The 26629-nt window shown below is 37.8% G+C and overlaps 2 protein-coding genes and 1 long non-coding RNA gene across 4 annotated transcripts in view; all 3 read left to right on the forward strand.

Moving 5' to 3' along the window:
- Window positions 1-772: 772 nt before the first annotated feature.
- LOC106783937 lies at window positions 773-9231 on the forward strand. Its single transcript, XR_001381368.1, has 3 exons — window positions 773-883; window positions 995-1719; window positions 9196-9231. It is a non-coding gene; the product is annotated as an uncharacterized LOC106783937 (long non-coding RNA).
- A 57-nt stretch (window positions 9232-9288) lies between these two features.
- LOC106783938 (homeobox protein OTX2-B-like) lies at window positions 9289-14991 on the forward strand. Of its 2 annotated transcripts, none has more exons than XM_014742958.1 (6): window positions 9289-9544; window positions 10255-10406; window positions 12869-13053; window positions 13694-13814; window positions 13907-14110; window positions 14196-14991. In XM_014742958.1, exons 1-6 carry the CDS (start codon window positions 9289-9291, stop codon window positions 14295-14297), a joined length of 1020 nt encoding a protein of 339 aa, XP_014598444.1. In that variant the 3' UTR covers window positions 14298-14991. The 2 variants fall into 2 exon arrangements, with proteins under 2 accessions (XP_014598444.1, XP_014598445.1); XM_014742959.1 differs by having other exon boundaries at window positions 9289-9529; window positions 14196-14297.
- A 2475-nt stretch (window positions 14992-17466) lies between these two features.
- Window positions 17467-26629, forward strand: part of LOC106783944 (tyrosine-protein kinase-like otk) — a 40372-nt gene continuing 31209 nt past the window's right edge. The window contains exon 1 of the mRNA XM_014742966.1: window positions 17467-17580. Coding sequence (XP_014598452.1) covers window positions 17538-17580 — 43 coding nt within the window. The 5' untranslated portion in view covers window positions 17467-17537. The remainder of the gene's footprint in view (window positions 17581-26629) is intronic.

Below are 26629 nucleotides of genomic sequence, written 5' to 3' on the forward strand. Positions count from 1 at the left end.
TCTCCGCCATTATCGCCATCCTCAGGGAAGGTAGGAAGGAAGGAAGAAAGGAAGGAAATACTCGGGACGATCGGTGAAAAATATTTGAAAATAGCGAGTTACGTTCGCCCATTTTCTCGCAATCTATTCGCGTAGGACGATGAAGTAGGAAGGAAGATGAATAGAGCAAAAGTGAGAGATGGAAAGGAAAAGAAAGAGAGAGGAAAGAGAGAGAGTGAGAGAGAGAAAGAGAGGGAAAGAGAAAGGAACAACGCAAAGCATAAAAGAGAGAAAGAAAGAAGACATCGAGTTCGTAGGGAGAGAAAATATATTTTTGTTAACGTCGCTTGACGAATCGTAAAGCGCGATTGGTTCCCCACTATGACGCCCACCATCATCAGGAACGGCCCTAAGTCGTGCTACGAATGAACACTGCAGCGTAGTAGGTCTGCGCTTGGTGGGGGTATCCCCACTCCGCAGACTTCATTTCCCCCACCAGGTAGAAACGCCAACCGACAGCTAGCATAGAGAATCCCTTCCACTCGACTTCTCAGTATAGCCCCACCAGCACTCGAGGCTGGTCCCCACCAAGGTTTTAGAGGACGCGCGCATACACCCCTCTTTTCTCCTCTCTTCTCGTTCTCCTTCGCACAGCTTCTTTCTCTCTCTATCTCTCACTCGTTCGTACGTTCGCGCCCATAACCCCTCGACCAAGAGAGCGATCCGTAACAACTAAAGTTCTCGTGAAAAGTTTAGCCGGGTTCTCTTCTCCTCTCTCTCTCTCTTTCTCACTCTCTCTCTCTCTCTCTCGTTCCTTCTATCATATACACATACATCCTCGCTCGCATACACACACGTTTACGCGCATATCACGGAAAGCGTGTACCTATAATAGCTGCTTTTGGTGATCTCTCTTTCTCTTTCTTTCCTCCCCCTTTCTCTCTATACATATATATATGTATATATATACATATATCCCAACTCTGTTTCTACCTCTATTCTTGTCCATCTGTAGCTAGCTTCGTCTAACGTGGCTCGTTCCAGAGACGACTCGTCATTGCTGTATACCTACATCTGGGAGAGAGAGAGAGAGAGAGAGAGAGGGGGAGAGAGAGAAAAAGAGAGAGATAAAGAAAGGGAAAGAGAAAGAGAAAGAGAGAAGTAGATAGAGAAGAGCAGCCAATCGCACGGACCAGGATTAGGGAATAGAATAGTCATTATCGGTGTATATATCCAAGCACTCGGTCGCTCCGACTCGCTTCGACCGTCCTGGCCGCACGCACGCTCCCCGTACTGCCCCCGCCCCCAACGAATCGCGCCCTCTCTTTCTCCCTTAAACTTTCTCACTCTCTCTCTCTCTCTTTCTCTCTCTCTCTCGCTCTCTGTCGTTCTCGTGCGTTCTACTCTCCTCCGTCGGTCGCGTTTCGGCTGGTGCGAAACGTCGTGGTGACCGGCCAGAGTAAAGGCAAGCGTGTGTACTGTGAGTTGTCGATCGAAAACACCTAACTTGCCCCTTTTCGTTCACCGATCGACAGCACGAACACGACCAATACGACGACACGGTGTGTTACGTTAACTGATTTAACCCAAACCCATCGTCATCGGACTCCTATCTTTTCGACAATACACTTTGCGGATTCTTTCTTCACTGGATTAGCAAGAAAAAGAAGAAGAAGAAGAAGAAGAAGAGGATTTTTGACGTTCATCAGTTCTTCTACTGCCGATTACGGCAAACTCTGGGTGAGTAGAGACAGATTCTCCTTTCTCTCTCTCTCTCTCTCTCTCTCTCTCTCTCTCTCTTTCGTTCTCTCTATCACTATCTCTTTCCCTCTCCCTCTTTCTAGCTGTTTGTCTGTCTCTCTCTTTCTCTCCTTCTCTTTCTCTCTCTTTTCCCTGATCTAATCAAAGTGTAAATGGGACAGAAGTTATCACGACAGAACGATCAAGATGATTGAGCCAGGTCCATAAAAAAGGTCTTACCTTTTTTTTTTATTCGTTTGCTATTTTTCCTCAACCGACGAGCCACGATTACTTTGCAATAGTTTTTCGTGATTCGATGATAACACCAAACAAGTGATGTGAGAGAAAGGAATTTTCTCTGTTCGTGCGGTCTATCGATCCAAACGCGTTTCGTAACATCGACCCTGGCTTCCGTGCACTGACTGTGTTAGGAAAAAATTGTATATTGACATCGGTATGTGCTTCTTCTTAAATCTCTCTGTAACCATTTGGTCGTGCTCTTTTCTATCCCCACGATATCACAGTGTTTATTTGCATTATATTACTTGATTATTTTCGGTAAGTTTTCGTAGACTTGCGATTATTTTATCTTGTCCGTTTTCGTTAACCTTGAATAGCGGATCTTTATTTCGTAAAAGTATTTTCCACGTGTCGCATGGAATTTAAAAAAGATAAACGGAATAACGGTTATAGAATATCGTTTGTTACGTTGTTTCTAGCGAGAAATAAATAGCTAGTATTACTGCTTTAATTATTGTCGATAAGGTAAGCGAGGTTATTTTTTATTTTGTTTTCTCGCGTTCATTGCATAGTAAAGAACTGAAATGGTCCCAAAGAGCTATTACACCGTTACCTTATCGGTTAATAGGTTTTAAACAATTCTCCAATTCGTAGTTTGTTTTTTAAGTATTTCAGCGATATACTAATTGCATAGAAAAGTTTACGATGACTCGGGCGTTGGTAAACAAAATTGTAAACGAAAAATTAAAATAACGACCGCTTATTCTCTTTTTCTTTCGTCTTTTTTTTTTCTTTTTTGTTTTGATTATTATTTCGTCGTTTGATTTCTTTTTCCGTGTTTATTTCTCGATAATTATTATTTGTCAATTTTCCTTCTCCGCGATTACATTTCGTAATGTAAACGTGGAAAAGAAAATGTAGAACTAAATAGAAAGAAAGATAAAGGGGGTGAGAGAGGGGTGATGAAAGAAGAGGGAGAGATCCAGCCATCCGAATCAATTGAAATCGGGTACTGCGGCGAACGAATACCCACATCGAAAACTCCGACGTTTAATCGGCGAGCCGTAAAGCTTTCATCCAACTGAAACGGAGAATATAGGTATATAATATATATATACATCTATTTATATATACCATACCTATGTATATACCTATAGAGATACACATATACATACAAATTCGCACGCAATACCTGGACGATTGGTCGAAAATTTTGCGAGAGAAAATAGAAATGGTGTACGTTTACCAGGAAATAATCAACAAGTAAGCAAAAAAAAAAAAAAAGAAAGAATAAAACATAGTTCGCGTTTTTCTCTTTTCTTTTTGTTGTTGTTGTCGTTGTATTCGCATAAATTTCGTTCGTTGAAAATCGTTGATAGAAAATTAAAATCAGTAAGCTATAGGCTTCGTGATTAAAATGATCGATCGAATAGTTGGGACGGATTTCTTCGTGCAACAGGAACATATTATTTGATCAACGATTTCCTTATTGCTCAATGATTTTTATCAAACAGTTGTCTACGGAGTCGAGGAAAGTCAGGAGAAACGATGACATAGTAAGCAACGTGCCGAGATAGTAGTTGGCCAGCAGGATTTCCACGGAAATAATCTGCTTACGGTAATCTTCTTGGCTCGACTCTCCCTCCAGGTTTAGGTCCGCCTTCCACGAGGAGGACCTTATCGTTCGTCTATACGCGGTGGAATGTCCTCTCCGAAAGCACAGAGTACGTCTCGGATCCTAGTAGTCGGCGCTGGGATTTCGTATCCGACGTCTGAATTTCCTTCAGAAACCTTTACTATCCCAATCATTCTTTCTAATGTGCAAGATGTGCCTATTGTGAAAATTGTCTTATCGAAATATTCAATCATGGCTAAAAAGAATGACAAAGAGCCCGATAACTTGCAGAAAAAGTTGTGTTTTTAATTGAATGGGATTGGACAAAAGGAACGAAAGAAGAAAATTCCTGATTTGGGTAGAATAGACGAAATTAGACAAAATCGTGGAGTCTTGGAGATTAAATCATGTTCGAGATGAGAATCATTGGGCAGTTCGAAGAAAGAAGAAATCAGGAATACTAAATATATCATTGTTTGTAATGATAAAGAATGAAAGAAAATGTTGAAATTGAAAATCCCGAATAAATCAAAGAGGAAGACAAATCTAAATGTAAGGAAATAAAGTGGGGGAGGAAAAAAAGAAGAAAAAAATAAAGAAATGAATTGATTATTTACTTAATGCTATTAGTATATAACGAGAGAAAAGTCAATAAGACTATGAAGAATTCAGGTTCGTGGAAAGTAGAGAAACGGCATAGTTCGATCACATCGGAATCGAACGGCCATGGAAGCCGAACGTCGAGGAGAGAAGAATTTCCAAGGCTTCCAACGACGAGTGTTGGACTTCGTGCTGAATCGACCAAGGACGAAGATTAAGCGTTACTCGATAGCCCGATTTTGACGGATTTCCAAGCTAACCAATGGAAATTAGTAGACCTACTATCATTGATAACATCCTAACGAAATATTAATCGTGATGCAACCTATGACGTAACACAGAAATAACATAAGCAAACGTTCAAGCAGAAAGTCAGATTTGAAGTATCCACGTAACAATGAGAACAAGGATCCTTCAAATATAAAGAATTTAAGCATCCGGAAGTGGCCTTTCGAGGGTTGCATTTCGTCGGCTTGGTTTCATATCTTTCGAAAGATCGTGATGGATCTCGAAGCGAGTGAGTGGAATGGATCGACGTGACCACCAACATAGTGCTTATGGTAGTGATGCTTGTGGTAATGGTGATGGTGTGTTCAAATTTAAAAAGGAGATAGCATTCTTCTTTTTCTTCTACTTGAAATTGGTTTGGAATGTAATGTGGTGCAGCGGCAACGGCGCCGATGGCTACCGAGAAATGAAAAGAAAGAAGGAAGAAGAAAAGGAAAAGAAGAAAGAAAATGGCGGAAGGAAAAGAGGGTGAACAAGAAGGCTCATCTCTTTCGAGGTGAAAAAAGAGAAAGAAAAATATAGGTAAAAAGAAAAAAGAAAATAAGAAGGAAAGAAAGAAAAAGAGTAAAAGAGAGTGAGGGAGAGGGTGGAGGGAGGAGAGGGAAAGGGATGCTATTGGAATCTTTTCTTCATAGTGGAATAAAAACTAACTAGCAAAGGAGAAGAAAAAGAAGGTATATATGTATATACCTATATATGTATAATATGTATATATAGAAGGTGTACCTCACAGAATTTCCACGGGAATTAAGTTTTACGCTCAATGAACGCGCAACAACGACGCGTCCCCGGGGCTAAATTGCATTGAATGCGACTCTTCGAGGAATCGTTTGCTACCCGTACACGACTCGGTACGCATGGCTACCATCCCTTAAGCAGGTATTCTTCGCGCGCACCGCCGCGAGTATAGTATGTTAGCGTGCTAACGGGCACAGTCCTTCTTGGAGTTTCGTTTTCACCAAAAAGAAAATCAAAAAGGTTTGAACAAAAAAATTGAAAGGGAAGAAAGAAAGAAAGAAATAGCTATAGAAGTAGAATGGATATTGCATTTACATATTTTTAAATATACTAAATAAAAAAAGATATCAATTTGTAGCTATTTCAAAATATCGAACAAGCAAAGAAACAGAAAATGAATTTAATTTAGCAAAATGCTCATTTTAAGAAGTTAATTATATATTTAATGTTAATTACTTTTTAATGACGAGACTAGCGAAGCGTGTATCGCAAGAAAGTGAATTTCGTCCTAACATTTGCAACATGTATATAGATATACATAGAGAGAGAGAGAGAGAGAGAGAGAGAGAGAGAGAGAGAGAGAGAGGGAGAGAGATAGAGAGAGAAGGAGAGTGTTAATCTAGGCATCAGGACTCGTAAACTTTCAGCCTCGATATCGAGCAGACTCGAATCGTTATCGCTTTGATGCGCCTCCTAAGTATCTCGCGAACCTCTTGCCCTCGGTATTAAGCAAATTGGATCTTTGTTATAGCCCGCGATATTAATCTACCAACTTTTTCTTTCTTTCTTTTCCCTGGTATAATCCGATAAGAAGATTATATCGTACGCATTAGATATGCAATTGCATCGTGACTGCAAGATGGCAAACGACTTTCTTTTGTTTGATTAAATAATTTTTTTATCGAAAGTTTCGAATAATTTCCGTGATTCCTCGGAAGAATAAAAGAAAAGAAAAAAAAAGAAAAAAAAAGAGAGAGAAGGAAGGAAAGTAACGGAAGGAAGAAGAAGAAAAGGAAATTTTTCTATTGGCAGATATTTCGAGGGATGTATTTTCTTTTTTCTTTCTTTTTTTTTTTTTCCTCGAGTATCCTCGAAGAATTCATATCGACGAGATCCATCGACGTGTAAACGAATTTCGTTCGTCGCTTAATGCTTCGTTCGTTTCACGAGTACCACCTTATGCCTTTTCTCGGTGATATAGATCGTAAAGCTACTATTCTACCTAGACTTTGTTATGTATTCTCATATGTGTTGTATATGCATATAGAAAGTTCTATAGACGGGCCAGTGCTTTACTGCTCTCTCGAAGCAGTGCACCAAACGACGACTACGACTACGACTACGACTACGACTACGACGACGACGACGACGACGACGACGACCAAACGACGAACGTTCGTTCGCCAAAACCATCGAGGTCTATGCGAACGTCCATTGTGCGCTTAGACGACGAATACCAGAGAGGACACTCGAGGAACAATGCGCTTGTGTGCAAACACTTCTCGAAACAATGCCAGCCAGAACTTAACTTCCTACGATAGCTCCGACCAACTTCGCTTTTCTTCTCTCTTCTCCTACAATATATAATATACCTATATCTATATATTATATTATTTTATATATAGGTATGGGGGTAGTATATATTATGTTGCCGTTAAACTGTATAATTCAGTTAATTCATGAGAAATCTTGGTCTTACCAAGAAATAATTAAACGGTTTAAGAACAATTTTATATAAACATTTTGATGATCTTTTACTATACATATGATTATTTTATTGATAAATTTTTATATTTGCAAGCATATACATATATACACACACACATATATATTATTGTCGATAATTCGAAGAAGTGATCTATAAAAAGAGACCAAGTGTATTTACAAAACGACTTACTTATTGTAAGTAACGTTCGAACGATGGTTAAGATTACAGCCGTTACGATTCTTTGGTAATTAGGCATACAATTTAATGAAGTTTTTCCAATTTATTTTTATCAAATCTTTAAGACTATTATAATATAATATACAGAAATAAGAAATATTGACGCGTAATGGATCTAACGATTCCTAAATATTCGTGTACACAATTAGTTAATTAAAAAATAATTTATTTGATGATTTTACGAAGAACCGTATAGTACAGAAAAACACATCTCTTAAATGTAAGATCGAATAAATGAAATTTTGATACTAGGGAAGAGTTTAACAATCTTTGTTTTATCTCTCGTGGGACATGTAATAACAGGGATTTAACGATCATTAGAGAGTACGGGCCGGTGTATGGTCCGTCGATTGGTAACGCAAAGTGTTTGCAGTAGGACCGGACTCTTGAAGGACGAAACGAGGGTGAGTTTTTGCAATGAGTAGTACTAGATGGTTTCGTTGAGAGGAAGAATGAGAAGGGACGAGGGACGAGGGACAAGCAAGGCATGGTTGGCGAAGGTGCTCGAGGGTGGAAAAAGTTCTTTCTCTTTCTTTTTACCCTCGAAGGGGTAGTAGACTATCTCGAGTACACTCCTGAACCAATCGAGTGGTGACTTGGGCATTTTCTCTACACTTGTCGTTCTGTAACAAGTGCATTGTTCTGCGTGTTCTCGAGTGAACTCGGATAAAAAGAGAAAGGATGTGGTCAGCCGCGGAACCACCCCTTTCCGACCTTTTGCTCCCCTCCTCTTCCTCCTCCTCCTCCTTTGAGTTTTTTCATCAGATCGCGTGCTCGCGACAGAATTCTAACTAGAATTACCGCTAGGACTCCTATCTATCTCTCTATGGCTTCTTTATTCTTTTTCGTTGCTTCATGGAAATTTACGTTGACGGTATTGACGAGTTCTACTTTATATTCTTCCTCTTCTATCTTGTTGCATTATCTTCGTTTTGAAAAGGGTACTTTAATCGAACAACAAATTTCTTTTTCAACGTATGAAATGATTTCCCATTATATTTTTCTACGAACAAGAAATTCCACGTGAATGGTAAGAACGTAAATCAACATGTCTAGTGGTATGTAATATAAAATCGTCATTAGAAATAGAAATAGAAATGAGAGAGAGAGAAAGAGAGAGAGAGAGAGTAAGAGGAAAGGGAGTGGTCCAATCGTTCGCACAGCGGGATAAAACAGTATGAAAAGTGGAGTGGCACTCGTGAGGCGGCGCAACCGTTTCATCCGTATTTGTGCAAAGGGAGAGAAAGCTCGAACGAGTTCTGGGTGATCGCTTTGAAGAGACCCTTTTCGCGGGAGAAGCCCAGAACTCCTTTTCATTCGAATGTAACTTCAATATAACCGGTGCTCAGAGTTACAGCCGAACAATACTTTATTAAAAAATGAGCCTCTAAGATTTCGTTGCTTCGAAAGGAACCAAAAAAGGAAAAAAAAGAAAAGAAGATAAAAAAATAGCACCAGGCAGGCAGGCGGAATTACTATTCCGCGGACGGACGTCATATGATTGTTTTTCGCATATGCGGCAGATGTTAATTATCATGCGATTAGAGCCTCTTAATCCAAAACATATGCGTGACGTGAGGAGACACGATATCTTTCTCGCAAATGCTTCCCAAGGTGTTCCTCCAAAAGGGAAGTATATAAAGTATCTCTCTTTTTCTTACATCTTCAAGACAAAGTAAAAGAGAGAGAGAGAGAGAAAGAGTGAAGGATGATGGGACCGATAAACGTCCTTCTCGAAGGTACGTAATCGGAGAGGATAAAACGAGCGGCTTAAGAAACGCTGGTCGTGCTCTCTCGAGGCTGCTAGTATTCTTGCTTTTCGGCGTTTTCGCGTCACAGGAATTAGGTTGCATCGAGAGAGAGAGAGAGAGAGAGAGAGAGAGAGATAGAGAGAGAGAGAGAGAGAGAAATAGATAGATAATACACTCACACACACACATACAAAAGAGAAAAGGATTCTTGTCTTTCTGTGGGCAGGCTTAAGATCTTTGTTTTCTTTTTCCTTTTTCATATTCTTTACCGGCTGACGCTTTTAAATTTGAATTTTCAGAAACATCGAGAGTAGAAGAAGAAGAAGAAGAGGAGGAGGAGGAGGAGGAGGAGGAGGAGAGGGGGAGTCGTGCTGGGGGCCGAGGGGGTGGTGATGTGGCCGAATAGCCTCGGCGGGACTTCCGGTTGCAGTGGAGGTGCCGGCAGCGCCGATCTCGGAGGCCTCGCAGCCTCCACCACCTCGGCCTCCGAATTATTTGGCCCTGGTGCATTTGGTACTTCCGCGGCTGGGCCTTACGGTGCCCTCAAAACCAACCCTTACGTTAGTGCCCTGGGTATGCCACCGATCGAGGCCCTTCATTCGACCATCGGCTATCCGGCTTGTACACCCGCCGGTGAGTCATACTACTGTGAGTGCCCACAACATTCTTTGTTAATTCCTATTTCTATTTCTATTGGTGTTAATCATCTTGCGGCTTGCCGACATCTGTGTATTTGTACCAATTGATAGCGGTCCAAGTCCCGTGAAAGATTCATTGGGTTGGTCGATAAATACACAAGAGAATTTTTAAATATATTCTATTTAAACGAATGAAACACAGTAATAATGTATTGGATTGATCATTGAATAATGTCACAACTTTTAATTAAAAATATTCATTAGCGTTGCTTATTTAAATATAAAATATCGAAGATTCTGACATTACATATTGGTAAATTGAATATATTTGAAATATTATTAATTTCGATTAATTAATCACATTATTTTAGTTAGTAGGGCAATCAAATATTTCCGAACGAACGTTCCTATCGTTTCAGATAATTTTTATTTATTTATTATTATATTTTCTTTAATCGAATAATTATCGTCGAGATAAATATTTATCGAAATATTTTGCTCGTAATTTGTTATTAATTTAAATAAGTTTCATCTTCGCGTGAACGAAAAATGCAATTTTCTTGAATGTTTCAAAGGAATGTCCCAAGTGATCATCGAGACAAACGAAAATTATATTATATTAATCATTGGACCAAAATTACACGTCCACGTTCGCAAATAAACAATACGTTATACATTTTAGAAAGTTTTCCCAGTGACGTAATGCATCTTCTGTCGAAGGTAATCCCAGGAAACAACGGAGAGAGCGAACGACTTTCACGAGAGCACAGCTCGATATTCTTGAAGGACTATTCTCCAAGACGAAGTATCCTGATATTTTTATGCGCGAGGAAGTAGCGATGAAGATCAACTTGCCGGAGTCTAGAGTCCAAGTGAGTCTAATTATGGGACTTACCAGGTGATGTTTGAAATTTGATGTTGGAAATTATTGAAATCAGGGACGGTGATAGAAAAGTTAAGCCGATTAGAGAGTGATAGAAATTGAATCCTAAAGATGTAATAGAGAGATAGAGATGAAGATAGAAGAAAAGAATGGAGTTGTCTGTTGTTTTTCTCTTGAAGGGGTCAGAGGACCCACGCACGATGAGCTGCGCCGGCACGCGGACACCATGGACGCGCGGCCATCGATTTATCTTACCCGGCGCGACCTAACTCGCTCGTTCGCTTTAACCGAATTAGTCGTTTACCCTACAAGTACATCGACCCGTACCTATCCTCGTACTATGAAAAGACACGCAGCCCTTCTTTCCCTTCCGGCATACCTCGTAATTCAATCTCGAAAAATTCCACTACAGTCATCCTAAAAAGTACTCCTAAGTTAATCTTGCAAACAAATCACATTCTAATACGAGATATATTACTTTTTCATCCTGACATTCGCCATATTGGATGTATTTTTTTTTTATTGATCAAATTCTTCAATGACAAATCGATAAAAGTGTATTCATTAAATTTGTTTACTTTACTTCTGGATGATATTAAGTATCAAAATTAACCAACTCATCGTTACGCGTTGGACAAATGTTTTTAAATCAGATAATTTAAAGTGCCTTTCAGTTAAACGAACCCAGTCAAATTTTGACATCTTCTGGTTCACTTTAAAGTGGGCACAATAAAAAAAAGAGGGGCTAGACTTGGTAGAATTCTTTTCATTTAAACATTTTTTTTCGAACGACTTCGTGACGTTTACTATTGAAATTTTCGTTTCGGGCCAAGTACGTGCCGATGCATATTCCACCCTCATATTCCTTGGGGCGAGAAAGGACACACGTAGCATCCGCAATCGCGGGACGTAAAGCACACCTGGTTGACTCTTCTCCCGCAATTGAAATGAATACCACTAACGCAAAGTATAGTCTTGTGCACGTTCGTTGGCGTCTGCGAAAGCGATCGACGTTTCTTTGAGCCTTGCGACGAATAAAATAACGTTATTCATACCAACTATCCCTTTCTTCCTTTATTATCATAACGATTCTACGTTTGTATTCCTTTTTTTTTTTCTATGTCGATCGATTTTTATTTCCCCTTTTTTTTCTCCAAACGACTCCCAAATGACTAACATTTTATTTCTTAGTGTTTTCCCACGTTATTTTTTTTTTTATTATGCGTGATATATGGAACAAACACGGCATATTGAATTTGGAGTGTCAATTGTATCAAGGATAATTATTAATACCAGGACAAATTCCATTGTCCAAACAGACTACCTGAGAAAAGGTTCAATTAATGCAAATTTCTTAAATAATAAAAATACTGCAACCATTCTCGAATACGAGTCGAACTTTTATTCTACGGTGGCACGAGTCTATCTACTATGATGTCGCGTGTAACAACTTATGAGAGCGTCGAAGAAAAGGTTAAAAGTGTTTTCTTAGGGTATACCAAAGCAAAGTGAAACTAGAGAATTTGGTATAGGATAGGAGACGATGGGTCTAACGACAAGAATATACTCGAAGAATTCTACTAGCTCGTGTCGTTCCCTAGAAAATCCGTAGAAACCCAAGCTCGCCTCTCAGCTTCTAACATTGATCGCGTGGGGCTTCTTTCTCTCTCTCTCTTTCTCTCTCTCCACGTTTCTTCACTCACATATTCTCTCTCTCTTTCTCTCTCTCTCTTATTACCTTACCTATATCTATTTTCCAACAACAATTTTCATTTAACGTAGAAAATGAAAAATAAAAATCTCGATCTATCAATAGTATTATTTATTTTTAATCATTTCTACCATTAGATGATAATCAAAACAATATAAGATTCCGGTATAAATAGGAAATACACCGCCATCTTTCGGTAAGCCAAAGACGTTTCCGGTACTTTTGCACGTGCGCGTCGTTCTGGGATCGATTTCGTTTCGACCTTACGAACGAATCTGAACTCGTATCCTCTTCTCGAGAAAAAAATGGCGTTTTCTAAAGAGAAAGAGAGAGAGAGAGATGAGAAAATGACAGACAGAGCGATCATTCTGCAATATAAAGTCATAGGAGACTCTAGCTAACTGATCAAGCAACGATCAACTCTATTCGATCGAAAGCGTTGACCGGGAATTAAAGGGTAGCGATGCATAGCTCATAGAAAATCGGCTTATTCTATTCAGAAACGTTTACTAGCCAGTAATAACTATATACATATAACTATAATTCCACTATAATACTATTGAATTAACGATAGATCTCTATAGAGATTGAATACAATCGATGTTAGTCTTCTCCCACTAGAAACGCTCGATTTCAATGATAACCAATAGCTTCTGATTCAATGACATTTAGCTATTCGCTAAAAAAAAATCAACGTTTAATAATGTTTGACGATAATTTTGTAATTGACAAATACGCAGGTGTGGTTTAAAAATCGACGCGCCAAATGTAGACAACAACAAAAACAACAAGAACAGCAACAAGATAAGGCACCGAGATCGAAGAAACCTTCGGGAAATCCTACGAGTAATCCACCTCCTGGAAAGAGTCCTTCGATCGCTACCACACCCACGCCAGCTGCGGCTGTACCAGCTACGACTCCCCTGTAAGTATTACTCTTATCGATCTATACCCTGAAAGATAATGTTATCTCGATGATAAGCATTCTATTTTGAATATACGGATTATCTATTCAATTCCTATTTGATGATAATTTATTCAATTTATACTACCGACTAAAAGTTTGGGTATACGTTGTATAAAACAGGTAATTTCTTATAACATCATTTATATCTAATTATAATAGAGGTAAACATAACTTGCTGTAGTATTACTTTCTCTGTCTCTCTCTTCAGTTCGTAGAAGACCTAATACTCGTACATAAAAGGGAAAGTAAAAATGTCTTATGTATTTCGAGAATGTCAGTGGTCAGTAAACATCACAGAAAATGAGGAATGTCTTACTTTTGAAATTATCTATACGATTAAATAAATTAATAATGTGATATAAACAGCACTAGTTGCTGTGAAAGCTTATTACTTACGATTTGAAGCATCTGATGAATTTCTCTTAAAACACGTGCAAAAATAAAAGATTACTAATCAAATTGAACTTATAGTTTTTAAATAAATTTGTCATGCAAATGTAGTAATTAAAGTGTCGGCCAGTAGTGTATGTGAATTCTTTATTGAAATAATGAAATATTATTATCTGTTTTATACTAATCGAAGTAATGATTTTTTTAGAAGCGGAGGTACCGGAGGATCAGCAGCTAGTTCGCCAGCCCTTTTAAGGGACTCACCTCAATATAAGCCTGCTGGGCCCGCCACCAGTTTACTTTTGGCTGCAAATACCACGCCTCCGAGCGTAAGTTATATTTCATATCCTTAATGTTATTCTGCTCAACTTGTTCTTAAAAAAATATTAACTAGTAATTAAAAATGAATGAATCTTTACAGTTGAGTGGTACGGTGTATAGTAGTGGAGGAAGTAGCAGCAGTATTTGGAGTCCTGCCGTAACGGAAAATGGTGGATTTGCGGGAGATCATCAGAGGTTAGCGTGGACAACAACAGCGTCTCAACAGCAATGCTATCAAAATTATTCTTCTTATTATACCAACATGGAGTACTTGTCTCCTGCATCGCATCAATTGAACGTTGTGGTAAATTATTTTAAAAGAAAATTAAACCAAAAAATTAATTCAAGTTGAGACGAATTTTCGAAAATGCGTACATTTTGTTATTCAGGACGGAGGTGGAAGTGGATTGGACAATACGTGGAGCAAAACAAGAGATGAGAGCGCTTCTTCCTGGTTTTACAACACTGCTGGCTGGGGTGACCGAAAATGAACATTAAGAGGAAAATAAATCAAGAAATAAAGAAGTAAGAAAAAACCATGGCGTCCTTCGAGAATTTCAACGGCCGGGTACATATCATCGACAATAGGGAACGTCTTACTTTCGGAATTAATTCTAATAATAAAATATGCGTGAGAGCAACGACGATGGCCTAAAATAGAAACAAAAAATGCGATAAATATTTTTCTGGACGATGATGCGATGTTGTCATCGTCGTCATCGTCGTCGTCGTCGTTGTTGACGATTGGTCACGTTCATAACAATTCTATCGAAAACATATCGATCGTACGCGAACTTCATCGGATATTATTATTATTATTATTATTATTATTATTATTATTATTATTATTATTATTATTATTATTATTTTATTATGATTATTATATTATTAATGATTATGCTGCTAACTTACGCGAGAATCGAGTTTATTATTTCAGGGCTATGTCGTGTACGTATACTTAGGATAACATAGCCATCGATTAGGTTTACGAATGCGAATACTCAGAGAGAACGTGTGTTATACGTATGCGTACGTATTTATATGTACGTGTATTCGCTTCGAATCATAAGTCTTATTAATTTTCACTTTAAATCGGTTCTCAAAGTGCTGCTAGTCATTACGAATATGAGTAAATATATAAATGCCAAGCGAAGGTGAGATTAAATTTAGATCTATTGTATCGTTTTCGATTGATCGAAACAGAGTACAATCGAACCTCGTATAATACGCGGTACGCCGTAAAACGTAGTAATTACGTCGGAAAACGAGATATAAGAAACTCAGAATCAAATTAAATCGTACTGTGTTAGGGGAACAAAATTTTATATGAGGTTTGATGGTATAGAAAATTTATATTCTTTTCGCAACCAAAATAATGAATAAGAAACTAACCTAACTCTCCAGTTAATTCTTCTTCCTTCTTTCGCAACTCCTTATCACGTGACTCCTCATCCAGACACCTGCTAATATAAACAAGAAATAAATATTATTAATGATCAACGAATTCTCTCAACGTGCATGATTAATTTGAAAATTGGAAATTACTTACATGGCGATACAAAAAATCGACAACGATTCTATCAATTCGAAAATGAAAATGTTTCAAGATTATGTATATATTATTATAAATAGTACGATTCGATAATACTCAGAAGGAATTAATTAACTATAACTAGTTCGTATAACGAGTTGAACAAGTGCTCGAAGGAAAAGAGATTGATAAGCCTTCACGTTTTCTTCGCGAATATTTGCAACTTGCTAGCGAGTGTGTGCGAGAGTGAATGAGAGCGAACAAAAATTGTTTCGAAAGGGATATCACATTTGGAATATGTTTGAACGCAACGTATTGGTAGAGCGCCATCTTAAGTGTACATATGAAATTATACATAAGGATATACATCGAATATCTATGTAAATATGTATTATTTTGCAGGTCAAACGCTATCCGAACGAACTATCTATTTAAGTGAACAAGAAGAAAGAAAGAAAGAATAAGAGAGATAGGATTTGAACATTTCAATATTGGTTTATCGTACTTCTCTAAGCGAGTCGAAGTTCTATCGTTAAATAGTATACAAATTGACAAATACAACTTCTTCTTCTTCTTCTTCTTCCTCTTCTGTATTGATGTTCACAAATTTTCAGATGTGTATGTTTCTTGGACGTAATTGGTGAGGATCGAGGAGAACGTATTTATTATTTTTGACAATCATTACTATCGTAATACTATCGTAAGTATTCGATATAAGCCACACGTCCAATATCTTCGGTTATTCTATTTCCTTTCTTTCGTAAATTTTAACGTTAAATCAATACTATCTTTTCTTTTTCAGATCAACGTTCGACGTAAAGATCCTCTCGACCGTTACTTACGACTGTTAATTTTTCGCTCCTTCTTTTTTGAGATTAATTTTATTTCACGTCGATAATTTTTTGACTTACGATAAATTTTCCAATTATAAGATATTATCATGGGTTGGTTAATTTATCTCATCGGTTGGTAAGAAAATTGTTTCTGATGATAAAGAAGTATTGTTACAAAACACGTATGTACGATAAACCTCGATGATTTTCGCGACGTGCAAATCCGTTTTTAATGTAAGCTAGCAGAAATTGAGGATTAATATGTAAAGTATAAAAAAACAAAATCCAAGTATATATGTATACATATACATATATGTATAAATATATACGATTAATGTAGGATTGTAAGTACATATGTGACTGTTTAGACCGTTGTTACATAAAATATTATACGTAATGATACGAATCCTTAAGGAAAGAACAACGATGAACATGTCTTAAAATGTATGAAAATAATATATCGAATTTGAATTGTAAATCATCATGATATTTTCTGTCTCGCTCGATCATCTATCTTCGTTGCTTTAATCTAAATTTCAATTGAAACAGGACGATTTGCTTTATATACAATTGATAATACACATAAACATTACCTTCGTACGATTCCAAGAAAAAGATCTGCCAATGTTTATATTCGGTATAGCAGGTATCTCTCGTCGGTATTTATAACTTCAAATCAACTGAAGATAACAGTATAAAGTGAGACGTTATAGAACTAGTAGTAGATATATCGATTATCGGTGTAAAAGTGAGAGGGAAGGTGAGGGGGAGATAGAGTGAGAGAGAGTATAGGTTGCATCAATTGGAAGCAACGCGAAGCGACGCCAAGCGGCGACTGAGGGAAGTTAGGGATGTATAAAGAGGAAAGTTGCAGCGGTGATATCAGAATCGGTGGTGGTAGTGGGGGAAGGCAGATCGAGGGTCGCGTATCGAGGGGTCGCGTCAAGTTGGCGTGGGTCACCGGCCGCAGTACCGCGCGTCGCTTCGTCTCGTTCGATTCGTTTTATTTCGTTTCTTTACGTCAAAGACGATTCTGACTCTCTCTCTTCTCCTACTTTATTTCAAAAGAGAAGTTTAACAGTAGTGTTAGTAACGATACGCGTCGGAGACATTTCGTGAAGAGAAAATGACAGTTACTTGAGACTTCACGAGTCAATCTCGGTTAAAGAACGAACCAATAAAGTAAGAGAAAAAAAGGACTAAAATAAAAGAAGAAAATATCGTGAAATAGATATTTGGATCGTTGTTTTTCTTCTCTCTCTCTCTCTCTCTCTCTCTCTCTCTCTCTCTTTTCCTTTCTCTCTCGTTGAGAAGGAATAGTGGTGGTGGTGGTGGCAGCAGCGAGTCTCGAGGGAAGTACGAAAAGGATGCGGTGCATCGAGTCGTTGGCGTTCCTCGTCCTATGCCTGCGTGAGTATTACACATACATCTTTGCATATATACATACGTAAGGTACTAACGTACAACATTACGACTACGATTCTTTTTCTCTCCCCCGAGTGAACGACGCGAGCTCTTTCTCTCTCTTTCTCTTGAACTCATTCACTCGCTCACTCCAACTCTCTCTCTTTCATTCTGCAGTGCAGTGGACGAACGAGGGGATGAATCATGGGGCTCGAGCGAGAAAAAAATAATCGTGTCGAATGATACTCCTTTTTGCATGAAAATATTGTACTGCACTTTATTCACTCTCTATCTTTTTTTTGCTCTCTCGGCTTTTTTCAAACGAAATGAAAGCCCCTAAATCATCCAATCTTTCCTTCTCTCTCTATTTCTCTCCTTTATCGACTTTCCTATAACCCCGCTATCGAACCAGCCTTTTTTCTTCCTCTTATAAATTCCTCGACCGTTCTTCCTCCACCTCCTCCTCCTCCTCCTCCTCCTTCTCCTCCTCCTGATTTTCTTTTTCTCTCATTCTCTTTATTCCTACCTTTCCTTCCTTCACTCTTTTACGAAGCAACGAACCGAAGGAAGCCCGTTCTTTGACCATATTAACGCGAGAAAGCTCTTATTTTTCTTCTTTTTTTCTTCCACTCGAAAACTCGTTCCCTTTGCTCGTGGTTTTCTTCGCCGGCATCGAGATAATTACAGTTAATTGAAGGCAACCCTGATCGTGAGCGGTCGCTGAAATAATGACGACTTCGAACCGGCTCTCTGTCTCTTTCTCTCTCTTTCTATCTCCCTTTCTCCCTTTTAGCTATCTCGGTCCCGCTCGTTCTCAGCCCTTTTGGGACGGCTCGAAACGCCGAAATATTTCGGAACCTCGAACACCACACACGCGTCGAGTCCCGGCTGCGTAATTGCTTCGAGAACTCGCGCTCGTCCGCCATCTTTTCTATTTTCTTCCTTTATTTTTCTTATTTTTCTCTTCTATATATGTTTAATTAAACATAAATATAAAAATATATACTCTTTCGCGTATATTCCGAAAAAAAAGAAAAAAAAAAAGAAAATGCTGATTTATATCCCGCAATAAACCCGAAACGTCTTCTGTTTGTAACTTCTTGTTCTTAATGGACTTTCAAATATTTCCTCCAAGTGTCTCGTGGATTATTTTTACGATCATTTATATTTTATTTGTATGCCAATACTATCTTCCCTTTTTATGTGTTTTTTTCTTCTTCCTCTTTTTCTACATCGGAAGAGGAAAAGATATTCAATGATGAGAATGTTTGAGAGAGAGAAAGAAAAGAGAGAGTTCAATGTCTTTCTTGAAAATCGATCGGGAAAGTGCTTTTTAAGGAAAGCTCGGAACAAGATGGAAGCTCCCTCTCGAGACACTATTACTAAGTGCCCTATAAATAACGACAGGACTCGCGCCTTTTATTTTTTGGATACTTCACATAAAGGGTAGACATATTGGACTATTGGAGAAATTCTAAAGGAAAAATATTAATTGTCTATCAAATTCACCAAAGCGTTACTTTTATTGTAATATCGATTACCCGATGATCATTTAATCATAACGTTCATATTATTAATCAACCAATTCTTAATACCATTCATTATTTTGTACAAAAAATAGAAATTAATTTCCGAGGGACATAATCGGAAATAAAATCTTCCGATCGTATATAACAAACTACCGTTCCCGATATGTTAGGAATGCAAGAAGGAGCAATTATTAGGGCAGCCGGTGTGTTGGGCTTGATCTTCGATGATATCTCAGGTTTAAACCTGCAGGACGCTCTGTAGTAGTTCACGTTGGTCGAGTTCTCTTTCCCCCCTTCCTCTCCCCTATCTTTCTCTCTCTCTCTCTTCAAAGGGAACCGTAGAACCGGTTCGATAGTCGCACGCACACACACACGCACACAGAAAGCTATGCACGCAACACGCACACACATATCCGCGCGTAGATATATATATATAGGTATACACAGTCGGCTTGTAAAACACAAGTTTCAAGCTGACCTGGCAGAAAAGGGGTAGCTGATAGAGATGGATAGCTAGATCTAGATGAAGATAGACGTAGAAAAGAGTCGAGGAGAAAGAGAGTTTATTCAGTAGTAGCATCGACCTAGGCAATATCCAAAAGACAAGCTTACCCTTAGCTTAATGTCTTACCCCTCTGGAAACGCCCCCCATCCTCCTCCATATCCCTTCTCTTATCGGTGGCCCATAGTTACCCCTTCCGTCGGTTCCTTTTCCTTTACCACCAGCTCCACTTGGCTATTCATCCTGGTCCGGTGGTCCTAATTACACGTCTCGGGTTACGGATGAGAACGACGGTCTTAGAGTTTGGAGACGTCTTGTGCGATGAAAAGGGGTACACTCTTCCTCTCTCTTTCTGTGTTTCATCATCCTTCTTCTTTTCCTTTTTTCTTTTTTATTATACACTGGTTACCACTAAAGCCTTTCCCTTTTGTCCAAAACTCAACGTGCTTGGCTATTTTATACACCGAATGTTATTCAGACATGGAGTTACTTACGAGCGCTCCCTTTATCTTTTCTGTTTTTCTCAGTCACACTCTGTGAGAGTATTTCTGAAACCTTTGGGTCGTACGTGTTCTTCTTAGTGTGAAGGACGAGTTGATGATGGTGGTGGTGGTGGTGGTGGTGGTGGTGGTGGTAGCGGTGGTGATGTAGGAAGGAGACGAGAAAAATTGTATTAGCCCTTTGATCCCTCTGCTACTGCTGCTGCTGCTGCTGCTGATGGTAGAACGACTCGAAAGAAAGCGAATAAAGGACCGGCTCCTGCATAATACGGCTATTTACGCATAAAGAACGAAAACGGCCGTGCTTTTCCTTTCGCCAGTCTTTCTGGCACGCGCGTGTTACGCGATTATATAGGGTGTCCCATTTCGATCGATTCACTTTGTTCAATGCCGTTGAAATTTGCGTTTCTCTTTGTTCTGAGATAATATTTAGAGATGAAATCATGTTTCAACACGTTTAAAATTATATTTCCAAAATTTAAAAATTGTTGTTCATCGTTTTTCAGCTTGAATTTTTAATACATTTCATTGATTTATTTTCCAATATTTAAACGTAAAACAGAATAATGAATTGATGTTGAATTTAGTCTAGCCAAGTGAACACTTTAATCCTAGAAATTCCGTATCTTCCAATACGAGACTAGCGTATAAAGGGCTTACACGCATGCAAACTTGTATTCGCGATTTACATCGAAATCGTTTTATCCATTTCCAATGTAATTCCCATCTATGTGTACGCGAATAGCTGGTAAAAGTCTTCGATTCTCGTTTAATGTGAGATTCATTCGTTTATTTGTTGTTGTTGTTGTTTTACGTTTTCCTTTTCTTTTGTATATTTTGTTCCGATAATCTCTTAGGACAGTTAAGGATTGGAGACAACAAAAGTGGAAGGAGAAGAAGAAAGAGAAAGAGTAACGTGTTATCGCTATCTACGCTTGAACGACGATGGGTAGTTCCTGTCGTTTAGTATATATCATCGCAAGCCAGATATCTACCTTCCGTTGATGTCTTTTGCACAGGAAATGCCCTTTGCGTCCCTTTCTTTTCCTTTTTATGTTCATCTATAGATATTCATTAATTTCTTTTATATCCTCGTTTATATTCATATCTATAAATGTAATGGCTGAATCCTACCACCAAATGCACCATTTTATTTTCTACAGTTTCCAAGGGCTCATAAATTATCATCATCGTCCTGCAATTTTGTCTTTTATGTTTCTCCTCATTTTTAACATGATATACATTTCTTACGTAATAGCTTATACCAATACAATTATTTTATTATATGTTCAATTACATTTATTTTTTTACAAGAGATAAGATTAAAGTCGCTATTTCAAGTAATTTGTTCATGCAATAATGTACGATTACACGGCTAATATTTAGCTATAAATTTGTATGCGATTACTATGGGAAAAGTATAATGGACACCGATTTGAACAATTCATGTGAATAAATGAACATGTAAATAATTTATTTAGAGTTATTTTGAGAAAAGAGCGAATTTTATCTCATCCTGTTTACCAAGATTATTATATTCAAATCTATATATAGATATTATTGTATAATCCTGGTGATAAATGATAAGAAATATTACTAATTTGTTCAATAATATTTATAGCTTTGTTTTATTCTCTTTTTTTTTTCTTTTTTTTTTTTTTTTTGAAAACAAGCAGAGATACACGCGCATCAATTCCGATAAGAAAAGGTGATAATAAAAATGCTCATCGTGAACGAGCATCGAGTCACGTTCGAATAGATTCGTTATTAATATGTTTGCTGACTGGCTTTCATATACCTTTGAATAAATACAAACATAATATACGCGTATCGCGAACGATATGTGGCGGGGGGCGGGAGCAGGGGTCTTTGAAAATCATTGATGCATCTTATTAGAGAAAAAAAAAATAAGCACCTCTGTCGTGTTCGATCGAAATCCTTTTTCATTCTCCATTTCGAATAAAAGGAATTCGTTCTTTTATTCCAAAATTTGAATGGCAGTCGGTGAAGCAGTCAATTGATCAGCCAGTAAGATGTCTGTGCCAACCCCATAGCAGAAATTTTTCACTTTTCCCGTGAAATTCTTTCGCCCATCTGATTCTGATTTATTTCTTTTTTTTTTTTAACCCTACTACAGTCATCCCATTGAAAAGAACATTTGCTCGTTACGTAACGCGTGAGTTCAGCTTTCGAAGGGCATGACGAGGACGACGATGAGTACTCTTTCTCTCTCACTCATTTTCTCTTTCTCTCTCTCTTTTCCTCTTGTCGCCTATCGTACGTTCTTTTCAGTGTCATCAGTGTTATTCACAGAATCACGGAACGACGAATTTTAAGTTGGTTTAAGCGCTTCGTATTTTTCTACGGGAATGAAAAAATAAATTTGCGGTATAGGGAAGATAAATATCGTTATACTTTTATTATTTAATATATTATTAAATATTTTATATATGGATATAAAAAATATAATATGATCATTAAAAAAAAAAAACACGGTTTTAATATTAAAATTAAGGAGAGAAATTTGAAGATTATTTTTTCTTTTTATTATTCATTCCGAGTTTAATTAAAGGGTTCATCAAAATTTGCATAAATTTATATAAATATACATATATTCGCGTATTTGTAGCCACACATATCTAATAAACGGTATGCAGAAATCAACTAATAGACGACGAAGAAAAAATAATTTCAAAATAATATAACGAATAGTAATAGGAAAGTTTAGACATAAAATGAAGTGATTTCGAAGAAAGACACATAGGAAAGAATAAAGAGAGTTTTCTAAGAATAGTCGAAAATGTTTGCCCTCGCATTTCCTACTCAGGGAGAGATTTTCTCACCCTCGGTGAAAATCATTACGGTCGTGGCTCGAGACTCGTCTCGAAGATGAAGAGAGAGAAAGAAAAAGAAAGAAAGAGAAAGAAAGAGAGAGAGAGAGAGAGAGAGAGAGAGAGAGAGATAGAGGGAGAAGTGCATCACATGCACACCTAATCCGTCGTCTCGAGCTTTTTCTCTCGAGCTTTTTTTCTCGTCGCCTTTCGTCTTTATTCGCGTTCACGAGACAGGAGGTTGGTCCCTGCGAGTGGCTGCACCTACAAGGCTTTTTCTCTCTCTCTCGCACTTGGTTCACCAAGATATCCTGATTCTCAGCTGGGCTTGTACCTTCTTCAGAAGCGAAAGAAAAAGAAAGAGAAAGAGAAAGAGAGAGAGAGAGAGAGTTGAAGGAAAGCCCTTGCCTTAGCCCTGAGAGCTTGGCTACGCGCTGAGAAAGAAAAAAGAGACACCTCTCAGGACTCGCATTCAGAATCTCGTGAAAAACATCAGCGGAAGCGTGAATTTCACGCTGATGCTCGGAGCGTCTGGAACGCGGCACTCTGAACACAATTTATAGTTGGCGAGGTGAAGAAACAGAGAGAGAGAGAGAGAGAGAGAGAGAGAGAGAGAGAGAGAGAAAAAGAGAAAAGAAAAAAGCTGCAGAGTTCCTGTTAATTTTTTTCTTTCATGCACCAACATTCCCTCATTCATTTTTCTCTCAATTTTTTAATTCAAAACAAAAAATTGACATTTCATACGTAGGGTTTGTATAGTCATCTCACGAATTAACGGATTTTGCAAATTGACGCTGACATATATGTTTTTTTCTTTTTCTTTTTTTTTTTATTTTAAGTTTCCTCATCTAAATACAGTTTTAGTAAACGTTTATTCAAGTTTTTTCCGAAAGCTAGTATATATAATATTTCATTCTCCTTTTTCAACATCCGCAGCTCATTGACCTCATTGACCACGAGTCAAAACGAGATTCTTCAACGGCACCCTGCCTCGTACGGGCCCAGCAGGTGTGGTCATTAATCCTTAAATACGTGATTTCTTCCTTTTTCAACGGAGATATATATCTTTTCACTTCTTACGAGAAAAAAAGAAAGAAAAGTGTAACGTGCTGAAGGGTGATCAAAATGAAAGATGGAGAATATCGTTCTGAGAGAGAGAGAGAGAGAGAGAGAGAGAAAACGTTGCTTTCGTCGCTCGTGTCAGGGATGGTCTTGAAAAGAAAATAACTTTTTATTCCTCTTCTCTTTTTTTTCTTTTTCTTTTTTTTTTTTTAGAATTATATTAAATTGAGGAAAAGCATTTAATCGAGTATAAAGACTATACCAGTATTATGCAATATACATATAAACTTATGTAAATATGTAATACATATGATTCAGGCTCGTTTAGAAAGTTTTGACGTATGGATAGGAACATCCTACCCTGACGGTGATCCTTTCCATGGGGATTTTCTTTGGGTAGATAAAAGCCAACTGATTAAATATTCTCGGTAGTTGCTTGCCGAAATTCCCACAAGTTTTCCCCTTCTCTCTCTCTCTCTCTCTCTCTCTTTCTATTTTTTTTTCTTTCCTTCTATGTCCATCTTGAATGTTGAGTTCTATGGCGAATCATCTTTTATGGCTCGTTGAAAAATCTTTCGGTAGTTATGATATTTCTTATCCTTTTTCCTCCTCATCCTCTTCTTCTACTTCTTCATCTTCTTCTTCTTCTTCTTTTTCTTCTACTTATACTTCTTCTTCTTTTTTTTCACCTTTTGTACTTTTTATTTTAATGAGATAGTCGTTAGTCGAGAGTCACGTGTGCATTCATCGAAATAAAAAAAGAAAGAAAACGAGAGAGAGAAAGAGAGAGAGAGAGAGAGAGAGAGAGAGAGAGAAAGAGAGAAGGATTTTTCGAGATATAACGAGCCAAGTTCCTTTTCCGTGGACTTCGACTTTCTTCCTTCCTTCCTTCCTTCCAGTTTTCCTTTTTTTGTTTTTCCTTTTTTTTTGTTTCCCTTTCTTTTTTCCTTCTCGAAGGAGGAAAGGGTGGGCGGGGATCATTTGGGGTGCACCGGTGAATAGTAATCGACGTCAGAGATACGAAGGGACGAAAGTCAAGAGTCTCTCTAGCTTTTTCTTCCAGATAATGCTTTTTCCTTCATTTTTCTTATATTGTTCCTTTGATTCGTTTCATTTCGTTCGTTTTCCTTTATTTTTATTTCCTTCGGCGATAGTAACGGTATTTCTCTTTTTGACACAACTTTTAATGCTGATTTTTCTCGTTCGTATTTTTAATTCATTTGTAAAATTACTTTATTTTGTCGGAATCTTTCCAACGTTTGTGTGTTAACGGTAGGACAAGAACAAGATAAGCGAAATATTTTGGTATGCTGGCAGAATAAGTTTATTTCAACAAACGTATTATATATTAATATGTTAACGTTAATGTTCAAGTTAATGTTTCAATTAATGTTTCAATTAATGTTTGTTACATGGTTACGTTCGTACTCTCCCACTCAATTACAATTTGATTTTGGTATCGGTTCTTTTTAATTTTATCGTTAGCTCAATTTATTTTTTTGTTTATCATTTTTATCTCAAATTTTTCGTCGCACACTTTTAGCTTCTTCTCGAAGCTCTTTATTTTTTGCTACATTTTATTCTCCATTTTTAGCTTAAATTTTGTCTCCGCCCCCATTCATGGGACAAGTTTTTTTTTTCATTAGAGCATCATTTTTGTCCTTTTTTTTTTCTCTCTCTCTCTCCCTCTCTCTCTCTCTCTCTCTCTCTCTCTTATCTTTATCTTCTTTTCTCGATTAACCGTGACTAAAATTGCGTCGTGGGTTCGACAGGAAACAGATAAGACCATTCCACGGTGTGATATCCACTCGTGTGTTGGGCTTTTTCCGAAAAACCTAGAAGACGTTCTCCATCGGCGCACACGGAACATGTCTCTCCGTCGAAAAATCTTGGGAGGCTTGTGTAAACGTCATAAAACGTTCGCGGCTGCAGCTGTTGGTGAAGAGAAGCGGGAATATAAAAAGAGAGAGAGAAAGAGAGAAAGAGAGGGAAATGGAGATGTTTAGGTTCGAAAGCAATCTTGTGAGTAGGTCGTAAAAGCGGTCGTGTTTACCCCTCCGGCAGGTTTCACGATCGGTAACGAATACGAGCTTAGACTGTAAGCTTAGACATTATTTTTTCTCTCTTCCTTCTTCTCTTCTTTTTCTTCTTCTTCCTCTACTACTTCTTTTTATTTTGTCTTTTTTTTCCTTTTTTTTTTTTCTTTCTTCGTGGGAGTGTTGAATTCGTCGGACTATTTGTCGTGAAAATTGTTCCGACAAGAAAAGGAACTCATTGGTCGTTTCTTTTATTTACAAAAGGAATAAGAAATTATTTCCAATAAAAATAAACTTCAATCGTGCAATCTTTGCACTCATCGGATTAGTTATTAACCTTTTGAGTACTGTAGCCGCATATATGCGTTCAACGAAAGTAATCCGCGTGGATTGAGGACGGGTTTATGCACTTATCATTTTTTTCGATCTTCCTTGGCTCGAATTTCTTTTCCTTTTTTTTCCCTTTATTATTTTATTAAAATAGTTAAACACGTTAATAGAAAAATAATACAGTGCTCGCGGTGATTGCAATCGTTAGGCGAGTTCCGCGTTCAAAGTGTTAAATTATTATTTTTGTGTTACGATTGATGGTATT

Source organism: Polistes canadensis, unplaced genomic scaffold (assembly GCF_001313835.1).
Source record: "Polistes canadensis isolate GaletaPanama2010 unplaced genomic scaffold, ASM131383v1 scaffold_27, whole genome shotgun sequence".
Lineage (NCBI taxonomy): Eukaryota > Metazoa > Arthropoda > Insecta > Hymenoptera > Vespidae > Polistes > Polistes canadensis.